Genomic DNA, 24,024 nt, shown 5'->3' with positions numbered 1-24,024 from the left:
TTCCCATTGTCTGTTATGTACACAGTGTGTACGAACCATTATGATATGAAGGCTTAAGTGCCAATTACATTCACACTTTATCAGAGGGTTTACCGTTTGGTTTACCGCGAACCACGTTCGACGTGTTGCGTCTCTGTCGCACTTGTAAATTTGTATATAAGTGTGACAGGGAGACAACTCGTTAAACGTGGTTTGTGGTAGGCCCTTCGATACTTTTCGTTTTCGATATTATGTATGTACTCGATAGACTCTATGTCAAACAGCAGCGCCGTCCTAGCGGCTATTCGTAGCTACACGCTCGATAAATGTCGTGTTATTTAATAGCGAAACCGTCGTGCTATTAAATTAAAGCACAACAAAACCAAAGAATATAATACTAACAAAACAGTAATGAGTTCGTTGCTTCATAATGTCTTGTTGTCTCACGTAGTGTTATATGCTCTTTGGTTGTATCATTGCAGTATGTCATGTATTATCTATGGCAGACAGATTGGTTAGTGGCAGCAGCGAGTCGAGTGGAAGTTGTGCTGGATTTTTAATCAGAATATGGAGAGGTTTTTAGACAAAAGTTGGGCATTTTAAGTAGAAATGAATAAAATGAATGTTGTTACGTGTAAAATTTGTTTTAACTAGTATTTGTGTTACGATTACGGTATTTTTATGTTCGGAGAAACTAGTGGTGTGGTATTATAACTTTTGGTTCACAACTGGTGAATCAAACAACTAAATGATAATGGTCCCCGTGGCTATTGAGGGATGTAATCAAGGCGCAGAAGGTGGTGGAGCCAGAGGAGGCTCCATATCATTGGCTTTATTAATAGATTTCATAGTACAAAGAACTTATGATGAACTCACTGTTCTGGCTGAATTGTAAGTTGCTTTCTTTGTTAAATACTTTTCGTTATACGTTCCTTAAAAGACGCAACTGTAGTTCACGTGCTTGATTTCGTTTTTTTTTTCTAGGTTGCCCCGAAAGACGGACATGGAGCGCAAGATTGAAATTTATAAATTTAGTGCCCGGACAAGACAGTTGTTTGTGCGGTTACTGGCTCTTGTCAAATGGGCTAGCAGTGCAACAAAAGTTGATCGGTCGGCTCACATCATGGCCTTTCTCGACAAGCAGGCTCTTCTCTTTGTTGAGACGGCTGATGTTCTGGCACGAGTTGCAAGAGAGACTCTGGTCCATGCACGGTAATCATTTTTATATCCCAATCTTAGGGTGCAGTAAGTTGTGTTTTTCTCTCACTCTCACTGAGCGTAAGCGAGATGAAAGTGCATGCCCCGGAGCGCAGATATCATGGTCTTTTAATTTTAATTTTTTGTATTTTAAAAATAAAAAAGTAATTCCTGAGTTCCCTCAAACATAATATCACCCATTTTTAAAAAATAATTTTCTTATGTTTACCCTTTGTGCAAAATTTACCCCATGTTCATGATTTTATTCTACCAAGGGAACGTCTAAATTGCAGGATTTGAATCACTGAAGTCTCTAAGTTCGCTTTTTTTGTACATTAAGTTTTTCTTTTGTGCAATAAAGTTTAAATAAATAAAATATATAAATTACGGATTAATAACTTTCCTGTACTTGATCACATTAGGGTCTGATTTTCTTGTATCATAATAAAAGTTGATTTAAATACTGCATCACAGGCTGCCGACATTCCACATGGCGGCGGCGGTGGAGGTGCTGACAATCGGCACGTACAGCCGGCTGCCGGCCGTGATCCGCGAGCGGCTCGTGCCGCCGCCCGCGCTCACGCCCGCCGAGCGCCGCTCCACGCTGCGGGCGCTTGCTCACGTTGTACGCCAGAGGCTCACTACCGCTTGTCTGCCCAGTGATGTGCGGAATCTAAAGGTACTAAATAAATTATTATTTACTTACAATAATTCTTCTTCTTTTCATCCTGTTACCCCCTGCTGGGGTGTAGGGCTCGAACCATTTTCTTCCACTGACTCCGGTCCTGGGCAGCTTGGGTAACCTCCTCCCACCCCATCCCCAATACACCCAACTCTTGCTCCACGGAACGGCGCCAAGTAAATTTAGGGTGACCATGTTTCCGTTTTCCGGGCATCTTCCAGGTCAGGGCCACCTTGGATAGGTGGGTGTCAGGCTTCCTGAGGATATGCCCTATCCAATGCCATTTGCGCGTTTGGATCTCCTTATGTACGGGTGCTTGTCCAGTTATTCTCCATAAGTGAGCGTTTGTGATCCAGTTAGGCCAAAAGATGTGCAGAATTTGCCTTAAGCATTTGTTCACAAACACTTGGAGTTTTGTCATTAGGTCTTTGCGGACAAACCAGGTTTCGCACCCGTACAGTAACACGGCGTCAGGGTAGAGGAGTTCCACACAGGTTTAAGCTGGCTGAATGCGGCTCGGGCTTTGTTTATTCGTGTTTCAATGTCAGTTTCCGTTCCTCCACTCTGGTTGACAATACTTACAATAATAAGCTCCCTTAAATAAAACCTTCGTTAAAAATTTCTTGTGTCATTGTGTGATTATCAGCTTCAAGTGGTACACAAATTTGTGATTTCTTCAATGAACACTTTCACTCAGTTTTTGAAAAACCAGCTAGTGGTTCCTTTGATATAAATAACCTCCCATTAACAAGTGACTCAATTTTAGACATTGATACAATTTACATAACCAAAGAATTAGTTTATAAATATCTTAAATCCATAAATGTAAATAAAGGGGCCGGTCCTGATTCTATACATCCCGTAATAATCAATAAATGCTCTCCTGATTTAGTAGAACCCGTTACATCACTTTTAAAAAAGCCCCTTACAGACGGATGCGTGCCCTCTTTGTGGAAACGTGCACTAGTCACTCCTATACCTAAAGGTGAAATTAGTCATGACATAGAAAAAAGCCTTACAAAAAGAGTTGTCTATAAATCCAGACAAATGTTCCGTTATAAGTTTTAGCAGGAAAAGGAATAGTATTAATTTTGATTATAAACTTTGCGATAAAAAATTAGGTCGTGTTCACCAGATTCGAGATCTCGGTGTCATAATGGACTCTAAACTCACTTTTATACCTCACATTGATGACATGTTAGGTAAAGCATTTAAGAAGTTAGGATTTATACTACGTGTAGGTAAACCATTTAAGAGACTTAACTTATAAGGTATTATTTAACAGTTATGTTCGTAGTCGTTTGGAATTTGCAAGTGCTGTGTGGAGCCCACTGTATAAAATACATAGTGATAGGATAGAGAGAGTTCAAAAACAGTTTGCTAAGACAATAGAATACAGAATTAGAAATAAATACTTAGATTACGCCACCGCAATGAGAGTACATAATATAACATCCCTTAGTTATCGCCGAGAACGTACCGATATCTTAACCCTTTATAAAATTATTAATAATATTATTGATGCTCCGTTTTTACTACATTCACTTTCCTTCCGAGTCCCTCGATGTTGTGAACGTGCTTGCAAGAAAAAAACCCTCTTTTACATCCCCCGTAGTCGGACTGCTTACGCAAGAAATAGTTTTGTTGGAAGGGCGTGCAGGTTGTACAACGAAAAATTTCTAAGCCTTGATATTTTCTGTGAGAAACTTAATAGATTTAAAACACTATCTATGCAGTGTAATAATTAATAACCCAAATGTTTAGATTGGCGCTATAAAGAAATAATCTCAGTATTAGATGTTACTGCTTTTTATAATTTCTTTATTAATAGATAATAAATCCTGAGAATTCAGTTTGTAAACAATACCATAAGGTTCTTATAATGCTCTTATTTTTATTCTCATAATTTTTCTTTCCTTTCTTTTTGTGTTTTGTTTTTGCGCGCACAAATAGCTCTGTTTTACTATGTAGAAACTACTTAATAAGCATGATGTTAAAATATTTTCATTAAGGAAGCTGTAAGTCTAGTTTTAAGAAAAGTTCCTGTGTTATATATAACTATAAAAGACTGTTTGTTTCTTAAATAAAAAAATAAAAAATAAAATAAATATCTTGAAATAAGCAATTGTTGAAATTAACTTGCATGTTATACAAGACATGTTGGCTGTTATGTTAAGCGGCTCCCCGCGGTTTTAATCGATTATTGACTAGTTTTGAGTCGTTACTCTTACATTTGAACTATAGATAGAATTATAAGACAAACTGCTTTCGGTTGTTCAATGTTTTATCCCCATTCTGGTCTGCCGGATTTTGAAAGAAACGAACACTTATTTTTTATATATAGTTTTAAAAACATTGTCTGAAAAAAAAGCACTTTTTTCGTTACTAGATTGCTATGAAGGATTTTACATGTACGAAATCTACACATTTGGGTTCGTCTTTGACGTCTCTAAAAACTGGTCAGAGATTTTCCTTTTAAACTAATTAACACAAAAGTTATGGCCAGTAAACCAGATTTTTGGCCTAAATTTATTAAACTTTGATGTCAAATATCTCGAAGACAGTGAACATTGAAGTAAATGTAGTATACTATATTGCTCACAGCCATTGCTGTTAATAAGTATGATTAGCTACAAAAACATTAGGAAACTAAGAGATTCTGATCGCAGGTCATTGACGTTAGGGACCCCCTTAAGGTGTGAGGCTCAGAGAACGGAGTTTTTGAAAAGGCGTTTTTTAGGTAGATCACATCACAATACGGTTGCCAAAATGTAATTAGCAATCTTAAGGCCTTTTTCTAGAAACTTCGGCGATTTGAATCCTGACCTGAGTTTTTGAGTTTCGCTCGATAGAAAAAGAACACGAAGATACGTATAAAAATAAGAAAACAGCTTCTAATAAAAGCGGTCAAGTGCGAGACGGACTCGCCCATGAAGGGTTCCGTACCATTTATGACGTATTAAAAAAACTACTTACTAGATCTCGTTCAAACCAATTTTCGGTGGAAGTTTGCATGGTATATGTATATCATATATTTTTTTTAGTTTTATCATTCTGTTATTTTAGAAGTTACATGGGGGGGGGGGGGGGACATATTTTACCACTTTGGAAGTGTCTCTCGCGCTAACCATTCAGTTTAGAAAAAAATGATATTAAAAAACTTCAATATCATTTTTGAAGACCTATCCATAGATACCCCACATGTATGGGATTGATGAATTTTTTGAGTTTCAGTTCTAAGTATGGGGAACCTCCAAAATTTTTTGTTTTTTTTTTCTATTTTTGTGTGAAAATCTTAATGCGGTTCATACAATACATCTACTTACCAAGTTTGAACAGTATAGCTATTATAGTTTCGAAAAAAGTGGCTGAGACATAAACGGACAGACAGATGACGAATCTATAAGGGTTCCGTTTTTTGCCATTTGAGTACGGAACCCTAAAAATGTGGAATTTTCTTCTTGAGGGAACTCAGCGATTACTTTATTATTATTAAAACACACAAAAATTAAAATTCAAAACATGATATCCGTGATTCCGAGCAGTCACATCCATCTCTGTCACGCTTACGCTCAGTGAGAGTGAGAGATGAACACGAACTTACTGGGCTTCAAATTAGGATTAGGGGTAAATGAAAGTTCAAGGCAACACTGTTCACGATTTTGCAAAAATTGGTTGTCAATATTTGATATTCAGGGCTCAACGTCATAAAGACCCTTTGTACCCTTTGTATTTTTACTAAATCTATCTTACATAACTTTGATTTCAGGTGGACAATGGTCGGGCTACATTCACAGTTGGCCAAGAATTTAGTGTTTCTCTGACAGTAATGGGTGATGCACCTAATCTTCCATGGCGTTTGCTAGACATAGCAATTCTCATTCAGGATAATGAGACTGGAGGTATGTTTTTAAGTGTCTGATTAGCTACATATTTATATTAAATTAAGGCTGCTGCGTGTAAACTTATATCAATTCACATTGTTTATTGTTTAGCACTAATAGGATTTGGTTTACAGCTTAGCTTTGCTTGTGGTGGACCAGCAAAGGTTTATAGGTAGGATGTGTTCTAGTAAAAACTATGTCCATTTGTGTGTCATACAGAGGGCAAAGCGCTGGTCCACTCGTCGCAGCTGGCCTGGCTGCGCGGCGTCGCGCAGGCGCGGTTGGCCGCGGCCGGCCTCAGCGGGGCTCTCACAGCTCTGAGATATTTCTGCCGCTCTCTATCACTGGAGCTCCTGTACACACAAACACTCAGACTGTGCCGCGATAGGCTATCGAAGCACCTGCAAGTTGATAGATATACTCCAGGACAGAAATTGCAGATTTCGTATTGGAAGTAAGTCAATATTAAAACAATTTTATATTGAAAACGCCAATTGAAATTTAAATAATGTGAGGAAATAGTAACGTGATAGGAAATGTAAGATTGTCATCTTGGCAGTACAGAAGTCCATATTACAAATGTCGCTGCCAGTTTCATCTCCAATCACGACAGTTGTGTTATGTGCATGAGTTCCACGGTGCAATACTAACACAAAAATGCGTAGAGGGTAACAATTTGGAATAAACGCTCGTTAATACGAACCTGTGTTGGCAGAGAGCTGGGCTGCGAGCTGGGTTACCGGCTGATTGTGGGCGCGGAGGGCGAGTCGCTGTGCGTGTGGCACGTGCCGGCGCTGGCGGGCAGCGAGCGCGTGGCGGCCGCGCTCACGCCGCACGCGCCCTCCATGGAGCGCCTGCTCGCGCATACCGTGCACGTGCGGTCGCGGCAGAGGCTCAACGATCTCAAAGTGCTGCTCAATGACCTAGGGGTAATATTCCTTCATTTAACAATGTCTTTGGTGCTACCTGAATAAGTAGCCTTAGGAAGAATTTATTATAGACGCCATTGTTTAAAAGAGGTCATCAATGCTCTCGTCGAACGCCTTGATGGAGCGGCTACTGACGCGGCCGGCTTATCCATTAAAATATTGCTTTACAATATCCAGGTGGCTACAACCAAGTATAAGCCAAATTGCCCAAAATCTAAACAATTGCAAGGTTTAAATAAATAAATAAATTGTCAAGTAAAGCATCAGACATATTTAAGGAATAAGTAACAGAAATGCCCTTGAAATGATTAATGAACATTTGGTATAGGTTGAGTGCACTGTGGGCGGTTGGCCGTGCGTGCTGGCGTGCTCGGTGCTGTGGCCGTGCCTGCGCGCCGAGCAGCTGCTGGTGTCGGTGGGCGCGCACGGTGGTCGGCTGCGCGCGCGCGTGCCCGCCTACCCCGCCACGCCAAGGATGCCAGAGCTGGCCGCCGCACTCGCCACCACTAACTTGCCTCAGATCAAGGCCATGCTAACGCAGCTAAGGTACGCTTTCGTCGAAACTTGAATACAAAGAGTAAAGTAAGTATATAGGTACTTGAATAACTCGATGACCGAAAAATACACTAGTAGTGCTACGCGGCGGCTAGAGCGGTACGCCCCGAAATTCAATAAAATGCTGCAAATGGTGTTAAAAACATGAAAATTTGAATAATTGATTCAATCTCAATTTGACCCTTAGGTGTCTTTTTTGGTACAGTTTTTTTTTCTGAAATCAATCGTGTGTGGTATCAAAAGAAAGGCTTTCTGAGACGTATATAAAAATATATCACATTACATTTCAGTTCAAAATCATTTTTAAAACATACCGACTGTGGGCTACTCTAGATAGGATACCCTCGTATCATTTTTTGCAAAATATACTTCGAATGATACCTAATATCCTCATATCTAACCCCAAGGAATTACTTTTGAAAATATTTATATTTAGTATTTTTTTCTAATTTCTCATTATAACAAAGTGTGATAATAGCCCTGTCGTATTACTCAATACGAGTACTCGAATAATGTTGTGAATAGCCGTTCTATGTCTACAACTGTTGTGCAGGTTCTGGCTCGTGGCGCGGCGCTGCGAGAAGACGCTGCAGCACCTCCCGGCGAGCGTGTGCGAGCACCTGCCCTTCCTGCACGGGCCCGACCACCCGCTCAGCAAGTTGTCCGCGGACAGACTGTACATCACGTTGCATCGACACACGGATCACATACTTGTAAGTGTACCTACCATGACTTCTTAAAATAATGCTGCATGGCCAGATGGGACTTTCGGAAACCCCCTTACATCCGCCACCAAGACGCCGATATCAAACTAGCTAGACCATAATAATTACGGTCCACTCTTGTTTTACCGCCAAACTTTTTGCCTATAATATTATTCTATAAATTTAATGTTCGTTTAAATAACCGTTCTGTATCCTAAATTTTGGTAAACGTATTTAAAAGAAATAACTTCTCTACTTATGGATGATTCTGTGAAATGAAATTACATGAACAAATAATTGTCCTTAGAACGAAATTAATTATTTTATGAAGTCCATGAAAATAAACTAATTCGAGCTGTAATTATTTGAAGTAAATATTCTGTGCCAAGATTATTATTCAATATGAAATAACTTGAAAATCTTCTGTGAAACAAAAATGTACAGAAAAATCATCGACAAAACAAAGGTAAACTAATTATTAGCATTACCTACGTAGATTATCTTCCAGTGTCCGGCCTAACGGTACGTCGTGAGTTTGTACTCCTCGTACCAATAAGCTACTCGGGACTTATGTACGAAATATAAATTAATATTCGCTAGTTACTTATCGGTGATGTAAAACATCGTATGGAAACCAAATTTATTGTTTTCCTCAAGGTTGTGAAAGTCGGATGGAAGCCGAATTCGAAAACTATATATTGTTTGAATTAACTTGCTAAAGAGGACCTCTGCTTAAGGAGAATTAAACGGCCAAAAACTCAAAGATCACTGATGAATTTTAGAACTTAATGCGCAGAACAATGTTTGTTATTGGATCAACTATGAGGTGTTGTTAATACCTCTTATAGTCGTTGTCTATCATCTAGTTACTCATAATAGTCCCAATCATCCCTATTTGTACGTATCTAGATAGTAGAGATGAAGGAGGTGGCGGCGGGCAGCAGCGCGACGACCAGTAACAGCGCGAACAGCGGCAGCGCGTGCACCGTGGGCCTCTCCTTCCACCTGGCCGGCGCGCGACGCTGCACGCCCGATGAGTGCGAGGAGGTACCTACTTATCTAACATTTTCGAGAATGTTAACTAGTATTCCACTGGAACTGCAATAGAGTTTGTAGAGAGACTACTTATCGACCTAATCGATTCCGCTTGAGTCAAATCGCTTCAGACGCGTCCAATTGTGAAAAGTATGTTTACTTAAAAATATAAATCATCATCAATAGAATCGATTATATAGTCTTTGCAGATTTAATCGACAGTCGTGAAAAATCGTTTCTATTTTGCATTGTCTGATCCCCATTTTTTTTTGACATTTCTACCTTTCGAATTTGAAAAAGACTATAATATCTCTTAAGTGCTCTAACCCATAGTCGCGTCCTTTTCTGACGTATGGCGAACCACTTTCCACGTGATAGAACATGGCTCGGACCACGATTACTCTCAATTTCAATCCTTGTAAGATTGTTGTAGTTTGTAAGTGTGTTATGGTCGTCAGGACCCCGCCGCGTCAGCCGCCGCCGCCGTGGCCGTCACCGCGCGCGCCTTCCTCAAGCTGCACTCGCTCGTCGAGCTCGACACCTTCACGCTCACGCACGGACCTTTCACACCACTTGACACCTCAGGTATTACAATCATTTCTACTGTGCGAATGTTTACTAGGAAGCATCCACATAAGGGAATCCTCAAAATATTCTCTAATTTTGTCTTTTGCTATACTGTCGAAATTAAAGCAATTCTATACATACACGCACGGTTTTACTGTGATGGCCAAAATTTTCATAAATATATTTCGATTGATAACTCTAAATTAACAGGAATTTGGTCAAACCTTACAATAAATCAGCAGTTTCCGTTTGAGAATAATTATTAGTAGCCATTTGGTAATACCAACAAGTTATAAAAAGCGGCCAAGTGCGAGTCGGACTCGCCTATGAAGGGTTCCGTACCATTTATGACGTATTAAAAAAAACTACTTACTAGATCACGTTCAAACCAATTTTCGGTGGAAGTTTGCATGTTAATGTATATCATATATTTTGTTTTAGATTTTTCATTCTTTTATTTTAGAAGTTACGGGGGGGGGGGGGGGGGGACACACATTTTACCACTTTGGAAGTGTCTCTCGCGCAAACTATTCAGTTTAGAAAAAAATGATATTAGAAACCTCAATATCATTTTTAATGACCTATCTAAATATTTTTTGAATTTCAGTTCTAAGTATGGGGAACCCCCAAAATTTATTGTTTTTTTTTTTCTATTTTTGTCTAAAAATCTTAATGCGGTTCATAGAATACATCTACTTGCCAAGTGTGAACAGTATAGCTCTTATAGTTTCGGAAAAAAGTGGCTGTGATACAAACGGACAGACAGACGGACATGACGAATCTATTAGAGTTCCGTTTTTTGCCATTTGGCTACGGAACCCTAAAAATTATTTTGAAGTTGCAGAAAATAATTCGTAAAAATAACCCACCAAACTATCTAGTACCCACGCCTAAGCGACTTGTTATCATTTAATTTGACGAAAATTGCTTATTTACTGTTTAGTTTTTTTATTTTATTTTTGCGAATGCTAGAGTAATTTATTAGTGCAAGCGGCTGGTGCTCACAGATACGGTCTCGATAACACGACTATTAAATTTAAATTCGATTCAGCTGTCGAATTCGAGACAGTTTTTTCTTACAATGTAGTGTCTCTTCCACTATTAATAACGCTTTGCTTATGTGGATATCTTAGCTGCTTTTGTCTTAAAATAATATGTGTATAACAATACAACTAATTCATATTGGTAATTTGATCACACAGAAGCCAGAAAATAATTATGTACCCTGAGAACCCTGTTGGTTTACGTCTATCTACTCTTGATGTTGACTGTAAGACGGGATGTGGCAACAACATAACCCATTTTGGTGTCGCCATTGTAATCAAAATTATTATAAGGCATTAGCGATTGTAACTTGAATTCAACTTCATGATTATATATAGAAAGATAGTGCTGGTATTGCCAACAACTTGTAACTGACTAAGAATAATGCTTATATATTTTTTTTTTACTAAATACTTTATTATGCTAACGATATTCTGTAAGCCTGCAAACGAATTCGTTCCTTTGTATTTTCCTCCAATTTGCACAATTTACAGATTTGATTACAAATATTACAATATAACATTTTATTCTTATCCTACGATAATAATTACTTGTGACGACCGACTAAATGAATGGCACTAAAGGTTAACGCTCTGCAAACCAATTTAATCAAAACAAGTGTACGAAAGAAACAAAAGCGAATTTTTAGTTATAACGAATAATTACAAATTAGTGTCCGACTGAAACCTAAGGCTCGGTTTTGCTGTAGTTACGGCCGAAACAAAAACTTCTGCGGATCATGGTTTTCGTGCAGAAACCTGCTGAAACCGCAACAACAGATACTACAAAACACACTACTAAAAATAACATTATTTTCTGAATATGTAAATGTGTTTGCGATTGGTTCAATACTAAAACACCGTTACCGAACGAACGAGCGAAGCTAAGCGAAGTTCTTACATTCAACTTTGAAGACCCATGTTAAGTTAATTTTCTTTTTTTTTTCATAGTTAGAAATGGTAAAAATCAGCCGCCGTCTTTAATTTCTTAATTTTTTATTCAATCGCATTAAAAAATTAAATGGATTTCTATGATTCCACTTTATACAGTATTTTTTTGGTCAAAAGACTTTTTCAATGTGCATTTATTTTTTGCGAACCGTGAGTTCTCAGTTCGGGGCGAACTACTTATTACGTAGTTTATATATAAATCTATTAAACAACATTGTAACATAATTGTACTCTTATTCGAATGGTTTATGCTGGTATGTACAATTTGCTTGATTGAGATTTGACAAAAATAGATTACTTTAATGATTTATTTCAGTGAATATATATGGATGATCTTCTGATGTAAAATAATATTAATAGCATAAACTCTATATTTAACGATATAGAACAAGAGTGTATTTAATAAAAATTATACGTAGTAGCAGTCTATTTCTAATCTTAGAAACTAACAGAATAAAACTAAAATCTCAACCCAAATGGCGCCCTTATGAAAATGTTGATCAGATGGCAACCGCTAATGTGTTCAAATACCAGGGCACGACTTAACACATTCACTGCCTGCGCGAGTTACGAGCTACGGGCGTAGCCGATGTAAGTTAAGATAAAGATACTAAATTATTTCAGGAATCATGCTTTTTACTCATTGTGGAAATCTGAACAGCAAGCTTGATATCCAAAATTTTATTTAGTACCTAGGTATTTATTACCAATACAGATTACAATAAGACATTTCAGATACTTAAAATTAAGGAATGTGTAATAATTATGCTAATATTTACTGTAACAATAATTAGTTAATGTTACTTTATGGCGAATAAATGAAACTGAAACTATGTAGCAAAAAGCACTTACTAACAGAGAACCCGCCTAGCGATTCTCTGGCAATGAATGTATTAATACCTGTTGGCGCTTTGGAGTCCCGCGTTATCACAATATTTGTTTTTGTTAAAGCAACATTTCTTCTCCTTCGCGCCCTCTGTTGTGAGCAATTCGCAGTTGTTAACCTCATCCTTGAAAGTGGTTTTGTGTTTGTCAGGCTTGCAGCCGGGCAAGCGGAAGCTGTCGGCGAACAACAACCGCGCGGTGCGCGTGCGGCAGCCCGCTTACTTCCTGCCCGAGCTCGCGCACGTGGTGGCCGCCGCCGACGAGCGCGTGCCCTTCGTCAACCTGGCGCAGGAGGTTCGTCCACTCATCTTGACAAAACAGCTAGCAATCGCCAGTTATCCTAGAGCAGCAAACGCACAATTGAAGGGTTGTGAGCGTCGCAGACCTAAATTTGGCGTTAGTCATGATTCATGAAGTTCAGTGCTCTGATTCGATGCGACTAAATGAAAGTTATAATGGCCTTACTTTATTATCTCATGGGATTTGAAAGATTTCAGTTTTTCAACAATATTTTGCTATTTTCCAAAAGAGTCTGTTTATCTTTCAATCCAATCAACTTGGAACTCGTTGCCAGTTTAGGTGCGTGTCTCAAATGTTACATTATTACATTAACCATTATAGCCTCCTAAGGCTCGCGGGCCCACCTATAGTACTGATTAACTTTGATGAAATTTAAATCATGTTCAATTTCAATTTGTTTTGTTTCGTTTAATTTTAAAACCAAACAAAATCAACCTCATTATAGTTTCAAACTTCACGGGCTAATTTTGTACATTTTCCTTGTGTGGCTTGGCCTTAGGAGAATAGCAGCGTTTTCTTAAAAAAATATTGTATCGCTCTTACCTTTAACTTGGGCATAACTGCAACCAACAAAGTCCGATCGAGAAGTTGATGAGTGTCGTTCTGATGCCAGCTTGCGTCGCGCGGCGTGACACACGGCGGCGTGCAGCCGGAATGGAGCGGCTCGGCGCTGGGCATGCGCATCGTGGCGCTGCCGCTACCTGAAGGGGCCTGCGAGCGCGCCACGGCGGCGCTGCGGGCCCGCCTCCTCGCCGCCACGCTGCGTCTCACCACCAAGAACCAGGCGCGCGTGTGGACCGCCGAGCTCGTGTTTCACGGCTCGCCTGCGCGCACGCCCACGCACAAAGAACAAGGTATAATACGAATTAGCGTCCTACACATATGGCTCAAATATATGTAACAACTTTTTGTTATCGCCGAACCCAAACGTGTTATCTCCGAATGCTGTTACCTGAATTTGAGCCATATAAGTAGAAAGCTAAAATTGCCTTTGAAACGGGCGTAATATTTTTCCCTAATGAAAAATTAGGTAGCCAACGCGGACACAAAAGATTTTTTTAACAGCTTAGGGTTTAAGGCGAAAAAATCATTTTAAATAATTTGTGATATATGCGACAGTGCTGCGACAAATTTTGGGATATATTACTTGTATTGTACTTACCTATATGCTTTTAAATACTCTTGGCAAATTAGTAAAGATGCCCTTGTAAACACATGAAGTGCTACTTGTACCTGAGAAGATCAGATTAAGTGTCTGTAAGGTTGATTCACGATAGCTGACACGCCGGCGGCCAAGCCATATATTTTGACTAAGGTGTAGATTTTGAGAAGTTAGGGCTTGAAGAGTTAGAAGCTTGGCTCATAAGAGATCTGATAACTTTTCGGTAGTGCCGGCCTCATGGTTTCGTCTTGGCAACATTTACATGAAAATGCTTTTGGTGGGATTTTATGTCTCGTTATAACTTAAGAAATGTAATAAAAGTGTTTAATATACATTACGGCAGGGGTCAGCAAACTTTTGAGAAGAAGAGCCAATCGCAGTTGAAATCACTAGTTTTGAGAATCTCAAAGAGTCGCAAATGTTGTTTTCAATGGTCTAAGAAATATAAATGTGTTTTTTTTTTGGTCCTTTGAAGAGCTGCAATCGTACTTCCAAAGTGCCGCATACGGTAAAAACAAATTGTTTCACTCGGTGACAAAGTTTGTTCAACCCTCGCAATGAATTACACTACGCTCGTGGTTGAATTTTGGTATTTTTCGCTTGCTCGGGTATCAATATTAGCACGAGGGGATAAAAAACTACTTTGCCCCCTTGTAACTATTTCATGCATGTAGCTAATTTGGAGTGCGACTGTGAAAGAATGGTGGGTGTTTTAAGCAAGTGTTACGTCGCAGGCGAGCGGCGCTGCGTGTACCTGCAGTACGAGCTGGGCACGGACGCGGGGCGCACGGCGGACGCGTTCCTGGCGGACTGGGCCGCCATTGTGCACCTGCACACGCTGCTGCACGACTTCATGCTGCGCCCGCAACACGGTTCGTACTTCTGCTTCATTTAATACCAACCAAATCAATTATTCAATCTATTCACTTCCAGCAAATACATTGCGGTATGGTTTTTTTTTAATGTAAGTTGTACAGGGTTACAGTGTCGGCAACGCAAACGGCATGCGTCCATAGGCTACGGTATCCGCTTATCGTCATAGTATCTGTAGGCCTACTTCCTACCGACATGGTATAACAAAATGCTTTTCGTTTTTTATTCTTCAATCCATTATATAGAATTGTTGCTGTCTTCCCATGTATAAACTCATTTTACCGCGTCCACCGGCGTTCTATTTACCCGATGGCCACGGTACGCATGCTGGGTTTTGACGCCAGCCGGCATACATTAACCAACGTATGGTATAGATCTGTAAATCGAAGATGATCTCATTTGTTGTCACAGAGCGTGAGCAGCTGTGGCAGGGCGTGTGCATCCGCTCGTACACGTACCGGTCGCTCGTGGTGGGGTGGGGCGCGGGCGCGCGCGCCACGGCCGTGCTGCAGTGGTCGGCGGCCACGCAGCGCTACACCGTGGCCACGCCGGCGCACCAGCCCGCCGCCAACGCGCACCACCTGTTGCACCACCACCTGGACCACTACATCAACTGGTCTGTATTATACACCAATAATACGGCATTTATTTGCTTGTTATCATTCCTAAAAGATCTAGACACTGCAGTATGGATTCTGTAGAACTTTCAATTCGTATCACCAGCCAGACCCAACAGGCATACCTCGGGTCACGAACCACATGTTTTTTATTCCTGAAACTGGTCACATTTATTCCAGTTTGCTCTATTTTTGCCAATACTTGTTTAATTTGTACTTCACATGTCCTTGTATGTCCTTCGTGAGATGAAACTTATAGGGAGAGCTTTTGAGCAAGGGTTACGACTTATGGGAGTTTCTGAAGCTATTGCTCCTGACTATATAGCTTCTGACTTTTTTTAGGGTTCCGTAGTCAAATAGGAACCCTTATAGTTTCGCCATGTCCGTCTGTCTGTCTGTCTGTCTGTCCAAGGCTTTGTGCTAGAATGCTGAAATTTGGCATGGATATATAAATCAATAAAGCCGACAAAGTCGTACAATAAAATCTAAAAATTTTTTTTTGGGTATCACCCCTACACGTAAAGTGGGGGTGAATTTTTTTTTTGCTTCAACCCTACAGTGTTGGGTATCGTTGAAAAGGTCTTTCAAAACTAATAGGGGTTTTCAAGAAACATTTTTTGATAAAGTGAATATATTCGGAGATAATCGCTCCGGAAGAAAGAAAAAAAGTGTTCCCCCCCCCCTTTAACTTTTAAACCATAGGTCCAAAAAATATGAAAAAAATCGTGGAAGTAGAGCTTAAGAAAGACATTAAATGAAAACTATAGCGGACATGATCAGTTTAGCTGTTTTTGAGTAATCGCAAAAAGTTTTCCCTTCATAGTAAAAAGACTTACTTTAATTAGGTACTGATTATGCAAATTTGCCTATTTGTTTAACTCGGGTGAAAGGTACCGTTTCATCCATTGGTTAACAATTTACTATACTTTAAGCTCCAGTTTAGCTTATTGTGACGGAAGAGTAACTACGGAACCCTACACTGAGCGTGGCCAGACATGCTCTTGGCCGGGTTATTTATTTTTTTCTTTCTCGCGTTGTCCCGGCATATTGCCACGGCTCATGGGAGCCTGGGGTCCGCTGGACAACTATACCTAAGATTTGGCGTAGGCACTAGTTTTTACGAAAGCGACTGCCATCTGACCTTCCAACCCAGAGGGTAAACTAGGCCTTTTGGGGATTAGTCCAGTTTCCTCACGATGTTTTCCTTCACCGAAAAGCGACTAGTAAATATCAAATGATATTTCGTACATAAGTTCCGAAAAACTCATTGGTACGAGCCGGGGTTTGAACCCGCGACCTTCGGATTGCAAGTCGCACGCTCTTACCGCTAGGCCACCAGTGCTTTTTACTATATAGCTTCTGACTACCATCACAAAAGTATTAATTTTAAAATAATAACTTGTATTATGTGTGGCGCTATTTAGTAGGTAATTTATTGATTATATCCGTTCGTAGTAGAGGCTATACAATCATGTGTATTGTTTGTGTTTAAGCCAAGTGTTGTTGTCACAGCGTATTCTGTGTTCAGGCACAAGGACCTGCTGGCGCTAGGCGTGGTGCTGCGCGAGACGTACGCGCCGCTGCTGGCACTGAGCCGGCTGCCCACGCTGCCGCAGCTCGGCCTGCACCACGTGCGCACGCAGATGCCCACGCCCACCTTCACGCTGCTGGCGCACTCCTGGCGGAAGGTGAACCTCTTGACATTATGTCTGTCGCAGCGCCGAACCCACACTTAAAGCGGACTGAATACTAACGAACTTGAGAACGGGGTCTCACTTACACAATGTTCGGTGCATTGCACCTTTAACACGTTTATAGCCTCGTGTGGCGCGTGCGCATGCTGTCAGCAAAACACGCATAAACCAACAATTTACTTTAACCCAGATTTAGTGTACTTTTCGGTTCCATCGCGGCCGGGGGCATTCATTTAATTATCATAACATTAACATTCATATAATAACATTTAATAATAACAATTAATAAACATTTTCGCTACTTTCTTTCTGACTTTTAACACTCAACGCGAACCCGAACCCGCACACACAAATTACCAGTTTAATACTGTAACAAAATCGAGATGTAGTGTGAAGTTTCTCTGTCTGTCACATACTAGAAGATCATAAGTGTAGATCCGTTGGTCGTAGTTGCTTCGCGGGGCTTAATATTGCCACACACAATGAAATAAAATTAACTTTTAAGGCCTTCGTTGCCTGATAATAAATGATACATAAAAAAACCGGGCAAGTACGAGTCGGACTCGCCCACGAAGGCTTCCGTACCATTATTTATAAAAACGGCAAAAAGAATATGTTTGTTGTATGGGAGCCCCCTTTAAATATTCATTTTATTCTGTTTTTAGTATTTGTTGTTATAGTGGCAACGTTATCACGATTCGTGGGATACAGCCTGGTGACAGACGGACGGACGGACGGACAGCGAAGTCTCAGTAATAGGGTCCCGTTTGACCCTTTAGGTACGGAACCCTAAAAACATAGTGCTTCCAATCTTTGTCTGACCTCTGAAAGAGCAATTTACGGTGGTAAATTAAACTACCAGGCTCTATAAGCTTTAACAAATATATGGACGTTTATGTTCACTTGTTGTCAATGAGATATATTGTCATTTATTATATAATAAGCTATAATGTAATAAACAATTACAGATCCGTATAATCTACGCTGGGGCGTACTCGCTGGAAGTGAACATCCGCGGCGGAGGCACGGTCACCATACGCGACGGCTCCTACTCCAAGTTTGACCGCACGTCGGTCGTCGACGAGTTCGCTCCGGCGCAGGGGTTAAAGGTAACTTGTGTATTAAATTACTTACCTTACCTTTACTTTTGCCGAGTACGACTCTTTGTCCCATTAATTGTATTGTTAAAAATAATTGTTTCTATGATAAGACCTATGGAATGTTCATTTAAAAATGACTTAATTACAGTCGTTCCTATCACGGTACGTCGACGACAGCATGAGCGCGCGCCTACTGGCAGAAGATGACAACCCGCCATCACCTATGTCCCCGATGCCACCAGGTACGCTCGTACCATAGTTATTGTATTGTATCAACGGAATAGGTTAGGATTAAAAAAACCTGGAATAAATGTATAATAATGTAATTAAATGTTAGGTCACATTTATAGTTTCTCGTTTCTTGTTCATTCATTTTTCTTTAAAATCTTGGTCTAATGGTCCGGCATAATGAATAGTGGTAATAAATGAACATATAGATCATATTAGATCTAAAATGTTAATGTACAGGCGGTCTTCGGTTTCCGGCGCCTTTGACGCCCCCGCAGCCACACACGCCGCACTCGGCGCCAGTGACGCCGCACCCCGCGTCGCCCGCGCAGCATCAGATGAACAACAACTCGTTCAACCTGACGTCCCCGCCGGGCGGCGGCGGCGGCGCGGGCACGGCGGCGAGCGTGTCGGCGTCGCCGGCGTCGCCGCTGGCGCCGTCTCCGCTGGCCGCGCCCGTCGCCTCCCCGCACCCGCCGCCCACCTCACCGTTTACCGCGTGGCCCGCGTCACCCTCATTGCCGAGGCCTTCCCCTGGACATCATCCCTCGCCGCGGCACAATATGGAGCATAAAGGTAAGTTATTTTCATAAAATAAAAGTCCTATGACGTGTTTTTTTGGTCGATTGCGATTGCTGGTAGTGAGTGGGATTAGTTTTAGTTGAATGATGTTGTTCAGGGCCCACAGCGTCGTCGTGCTCGGCGCGCGCGGGGCGGGGCGCGGGCGTGGGCGCGACGGCCACGCCGCTGCCGGTCAGCAAGCTGGAGGCGCTGTGCGCGCCATGCGAGCCGCCGCAGGGCGCGCCGCCGGGGCCCGCGCTCGCGCCGCTGCAGCGATTCCTCGCCTGCGTCTACATGAAGCGGACGCTCCAGCGGTTCGTTCAATCGGAAGAATACGTGAGTTCATTACAGCGCATAGCCCAATAAAAAGTATTGTTCTATCGCGTAAAGTGTAATGTAGACTCTCTATAGAAAAAGAAATATTTTTCTCAGTCTTAAATTGACAAAAGATTCTGTTCTGTTGGTCTATATTTGTGCCTTATTACTGCACTTTATTGTGTTCTTACAATTTACTACGCTACTCATACTGTTGCTGAAGTTATTCTGGTTGACTAGGGTGTGGAATGTAGATGAAAGTGTCTGCGTAAGACTGATTTGTATTATTCTTGACATGTAAAGCGTCACACGTCCCAAACTAAGGTATCTTCTACTGGAACACCGCTCAGTAGTAGTAACAAATCCGTCAAAGTTGAGTGTTATGGCTATACTTATTTCGCATCTATACATACAATCCCATTATCCATCCATCCATCGCCTTTCGTTCTTTTGTTATTATTGAATAAAACAAATTGTGCGTGGAAATTGTATGTTCTGCGTACATATTGCGTTGACGTTGTTGAGCAGTTGACGATGGTGAGCGCGGACGCGACGAGCCTGACGTTCCGGTGCGAGGGCGCGGCGCTGGCGGCGCGCGTGGCGCTGCACCCACAGCACATGCAGTCGCTGCACCTGCAGCTGACGCCGCTCGACCAGGGCCCGGGCATGAAGCACGACTGGCTCGAGGACGACCTCAAGGTAAACACAATTTCCGCTCTAACGGAAAAGAGGACCAACGCTTCTTATTACAAACGTACTCGTCATTTTCCTCTCTATATTATATATATATATATATATATATATATATATATATATATATATATATATATATAAATCTATTTATATTATATATTTTGCTAAATCAATCTTTACCGCCCCTTACGCACGCACTTGTCCTTCGAGGAGAAAAGAGACAATATATATATATATATATTATGGATATGGATATGGATATTAACATTATACAATATTTTTTACATAATTTGATGTGTACCAACCATAGCTATGCCCCTTCGTTTGACCTTTGTCGACTTTTTGAATATTATAAGACCCAAAGAGCCAAAAACAAATGTCATACAATGTTTTTAATGCGTCTAACTCTTATAATTATGAATAATTTGAAAAAAATCAAACGACGGGGCATAGCGGGGTACAAAATATTTTCAATATGTTAATATCCAAAGAGGAATGTAGAGAGTACGTTTGTATGAACAGTTAGTTGGTCCACTTTTGTTTTAATATTTACACTGAAAACCAAAAACGATGTTGTCAGTGTAATGACTATAGAAATTGGTATTTCAATTTCGAATTTGAAGTCAGACATATTTTCAATTTGGACCTTGTTGTGTAGTAAATAGAGACGAATTTCTTATGATTGAGAGAGCAACGAAACAAAAGATATGCTACTCTATTTGGTTTATGAATGGCTGAAACAGAAAGTAAATTGTAATGAACATTGGGACTCGAGAGTTAATTTAGATTGTGGTCAGGTGATGCAGAAGTTCTTCGAGCTGCGCGTGTGCGTGGCGCCGTACCGCGCGACGGCGCTGCAGGGCTGGGGCCGCACGTGGGGCGCGCCTGCCGCCGCGCTGCCGTCGCTGGTGGCGCTCATGCGCGCCGACCTCGAGCCCATCCAGCCCGCGCTGTGGCAGCTGCAGTGGGCGCTGCGCATCCCGCCCGCCGCGCCGCAGCTCGTGCCCACCGGACACCCCGCCGTACTGCTCGCCAAACACAAGATACTGTTCTTTGTGAGCGTCCTTTTACTTCTACGTTGCATTTTATTTTCCAGTTTTAATTTTTAACTGTCTAAATTATTTCTCAGTTCCGCAGTAAAGTCTATCTTGGTGCGCATTATAGAAGAAGTACATTAAAATATCCATAAGCACTCATAATTTTCCCTCTTATCTAATCGTACAATATTGCAATAAATAAACCATTGTTATAATAATCCAGATCTGCCTGACGCGCGGCGAGACACAGCTGGTGCTGCCGCTGGTGTACGACATGCAGTCCAACGTGACGCAGCTGGCCGACAAACGCGACTCGCAGCCGCACCTCATCGCGGTCAACCTTCATCTCAAACGGTGACTACATATATTTACACTAGTATATATATATTTTTTCGTCAGCTTACATTATAACCCGAGGTTCAGAAACCCTGAGTCCTTAAATTAGGGTTCGGATATACGATGCCTAAATTAGCATCCGAATTTAGTTACATTGCCGCTTCAATCGATCGATCAAATAACTCATTGAGGTTTTCAAGAATAGGGACAGGTCCTCGTAAAGATACAGTCATACTTAAGAGCGGTGTGAACAGGTTCAGCGAGTTTAACCAAGCGCACGGCGAGTGCACGCTGTGGCCGGCGGTGCGCGACCTGCTCACCAACTTCACGCTGCCGCAGGACGCGCCCGTGGCCGCCGCGCCGCCGCCGCCGTAGCTGCCGCTCGCGCCGGCCCCGCTCGCCTCCATGCTGTAACGCCGGCGCCGACCCAGCTACTAAACACTAAGTTCAACATTACACTTATATTATGCTCCAAATATCGATTTTATACATTGATTACATATAAGTATTTCTTTATAGAGCGTGCTCTATAGTCTTATCACATCGGGACACAATGGACACGCCGTTTGGTAATTAAATCACATTCGGTGGCCAGTCAAGAGAGACTATTGAATAAAAATAAGTTTGTGTTGTGTCGCAATAACAAACGAAAAATTTACTGCCAAGTAGTCGAATATATAGAGACATAAGTGTTGTGCGAATAACTCGCCAGGGACAAGCGCAACTCTTTCATTTCACCTGTGATATACCTACCAGCGACCGGTTCGCTACTTACATATTATTATAATCGAAGATACTCCACGCGGTAGGTAGGAGATGTGGCAATTATATTACAAACGTTTAGATACTGACAGATGGAATAATATTCAGAATAAATGACAGAGTATATTACTTATTATCAAATTAAGATGCGCATGAACTAGTTAGACAAGTATGTCCTGTAATCTGTATTAAAAATATTTATACGCGATACGTAACTGCCTTAGTGGTAAATGCAAATAAAGATTGTTGTTTTGCCATTTATGCTTCGTTTACATTATGTCGCAGTAGGAATGGAAGTGAGTAAAGGTAAAATGTAGCCGCTACTCTTGCCATTACCGCAGATGGGCCGCGGTTTTGGCCAACAGTAGAGGCAGAGCGAGCAGTGTGTTTTCATTTAGCTTGTCTTGTTGCTTCTCATGTGAAAAATGTCGTAACTCATTGCCTAGGCTACACTACATACGGCAGCAGCTGCTTAAGGTGGTTCGATTTTCATACAAAAAACAATCGCTATTTATTAAGTAATTACACAATATTATTACATAAATAGTTGCGCGTCTATCTACTTTCGAATATTCATTTGCGCTAAATTAATAGAAAAACTTTGTTTCATACAGAAATCATGCAATAATCAACGTTATATTTTTATAAATTTTACTCATGTGTGTGTGACAAATGTCGTGTACAAATACATTGCGGCGTTGCCACTCCATGCATCGGCGCGACGTTGCGATGTTTGACGCGTTTTTAGCTGACTCTGTCGACACTGACACTCAGTGTGACCAGGCGTACGATAATTGTTGTACATGTACGATAATTTGGGCCCCGGTATGACGTAATGTTCCAAAGAGCATTATCGTACACTAAAGTACTATAATTTCAGCCCTTGGATGATGCCACCTTAAAAGTCTAGTAATTTGAAGCAAAATATGACACTTTCTCTCAGAAATAGGCTAAAATTAGTATCTTTTGGGTGTTCGGCTCCTTGGTGTAAGTTTAAAGTTTAAAATGTCACAATTTCCTGTATACCGTTTGAGTCTATCCCAAAAATACACAAACATAAACAGATTTTTTGCGCAATTTAGACGAAAATTGTCTTTTTTTTATTATTAATTGGAAGTTTAAGCTTATTTTGCAAGACATTTTTAGGGGCTGCCTTTTTGATTGGCGTACGATATTTTTTTCAACGGTACAATAATATTGACACTCAAGTACGATAATTCTCTTCCGCTCACCTGGCAACACTGCTGAAACTTGACAGGACCTGGGGGCCTACCGCGAAAACCTAAATTCGCAAATTGCGGGGATCTTTCTCTTTTACTCTCACTAAGACGTAATTAGAGTGACAGAGAAAAATGCCCGAAATTGACGAATTTCGATTTTCCCGGTAGCCGCCCTGGTGCTTGAGGTACTTGATAGAAAGCAACGCTGCCGCATGTTCTGAATTGTGATTTTATGTGTTTTTTGGATTGAAAATGATAGCAACGTCTAAATCAAGTTACAAAAATCATCGATATTCTGGTCCGCGAAAAACCAGGAAAAGTGTAACTGTAATTGGAGTCTACAAAAATGACCAATTCATAGAAAATATGACCTAGAAACTAGTTCACTTTTATAAAACTCAATTTTGCCCGAGATTGTACTTAGGCGAATACCTAAGGGAGCTAAGTGTATTGATCTTGAATAATTAGTTGGCTAATACATATATGACTCCAACATGATATGGACATTTACATCATAACTATTATACCTAGTTGGTTACTAAGTTCTGTTACTCGATTTCTTTCTTTCTTCCTAGCGTTGTCCCAGCATATTGCCACGGCTCAATGGAGCTTGGGGTCCGCTTTGACAACTAATCCCAAGATTTGGCGTAGGCACTAGTTTTTACGAAAGCCACTGCCATCTGACCTTCCAACCCAAAGGGTAAAACTAAGCCTT

At 41.0% G+C, this 24,024-nt stretch overlaps 1 protein-coding gene across 1 annotated transcript; it reads left to right on the top strand.

The window, feature by feature from the left end:
- Positions 1-418: 418 nt before the first annotated feature.
- LOC133520768 (mediator of RNA polymerase II transcription subunit 14) lies at positions 419-22,045 on the top strand. Its single transcript, XM_061855413.1, has 23 exons — positions 419-870; positions 964-1,191; positions 1,651-1,855; positions 5,628-5,760; positions 5,962-6,196; positions 6,458-6,671; positions 7,000-7,217; positions 7,780-7,939; positions 8,840-8,977; positions 9,424-9,550; positions 12,563-12,705; positions 13,325-13,565; positions 14,608-14,745; positions 15,158-15,362; positions 16,892-17,051; positions 18,026-18,166; positions 18,306-18,399; positions 18,626-18,961; positions 19,065-19,282; positions 19,790-19,960; positions 20,752-21,009; positions 21,215-21,345; positions 21,582-22,045. The coding sequence occupies exons 1-23, from the start codon at positions 728-730 to the stop codon at positions 21,700-21,702; spliced, it is 4,158 nt and encodes a 1,385-aa protein (XP_061711397.1). The 5' UTR covers positions 419-727; the 3' UTR covers positions 21,703-22,045.
- The last annotated feature ends 1,979 nt before the right edge of the window (positions 22,046-24,024 follow it).

Source organism: Cydia pomonella, chromosome 1 (genome assembly GCF_033807575.1).
Source record: "Cydia pomonella isolate Wapato2018A chromosome 1, ilCydPomo1, whole genome shotgun sequence".
In the NCBI taxonomy this organism is placed as follows: Eukaryota; Metazoa; Arthropoda; class Insecta; order Lepidoptera; family Tortricidae; genus Cydia; species Cydia pomonella.
Note: the sequence above shows the minus strand (reverse complement) of the source record. Positions and strands in the feature narration are given on the sequence as shown.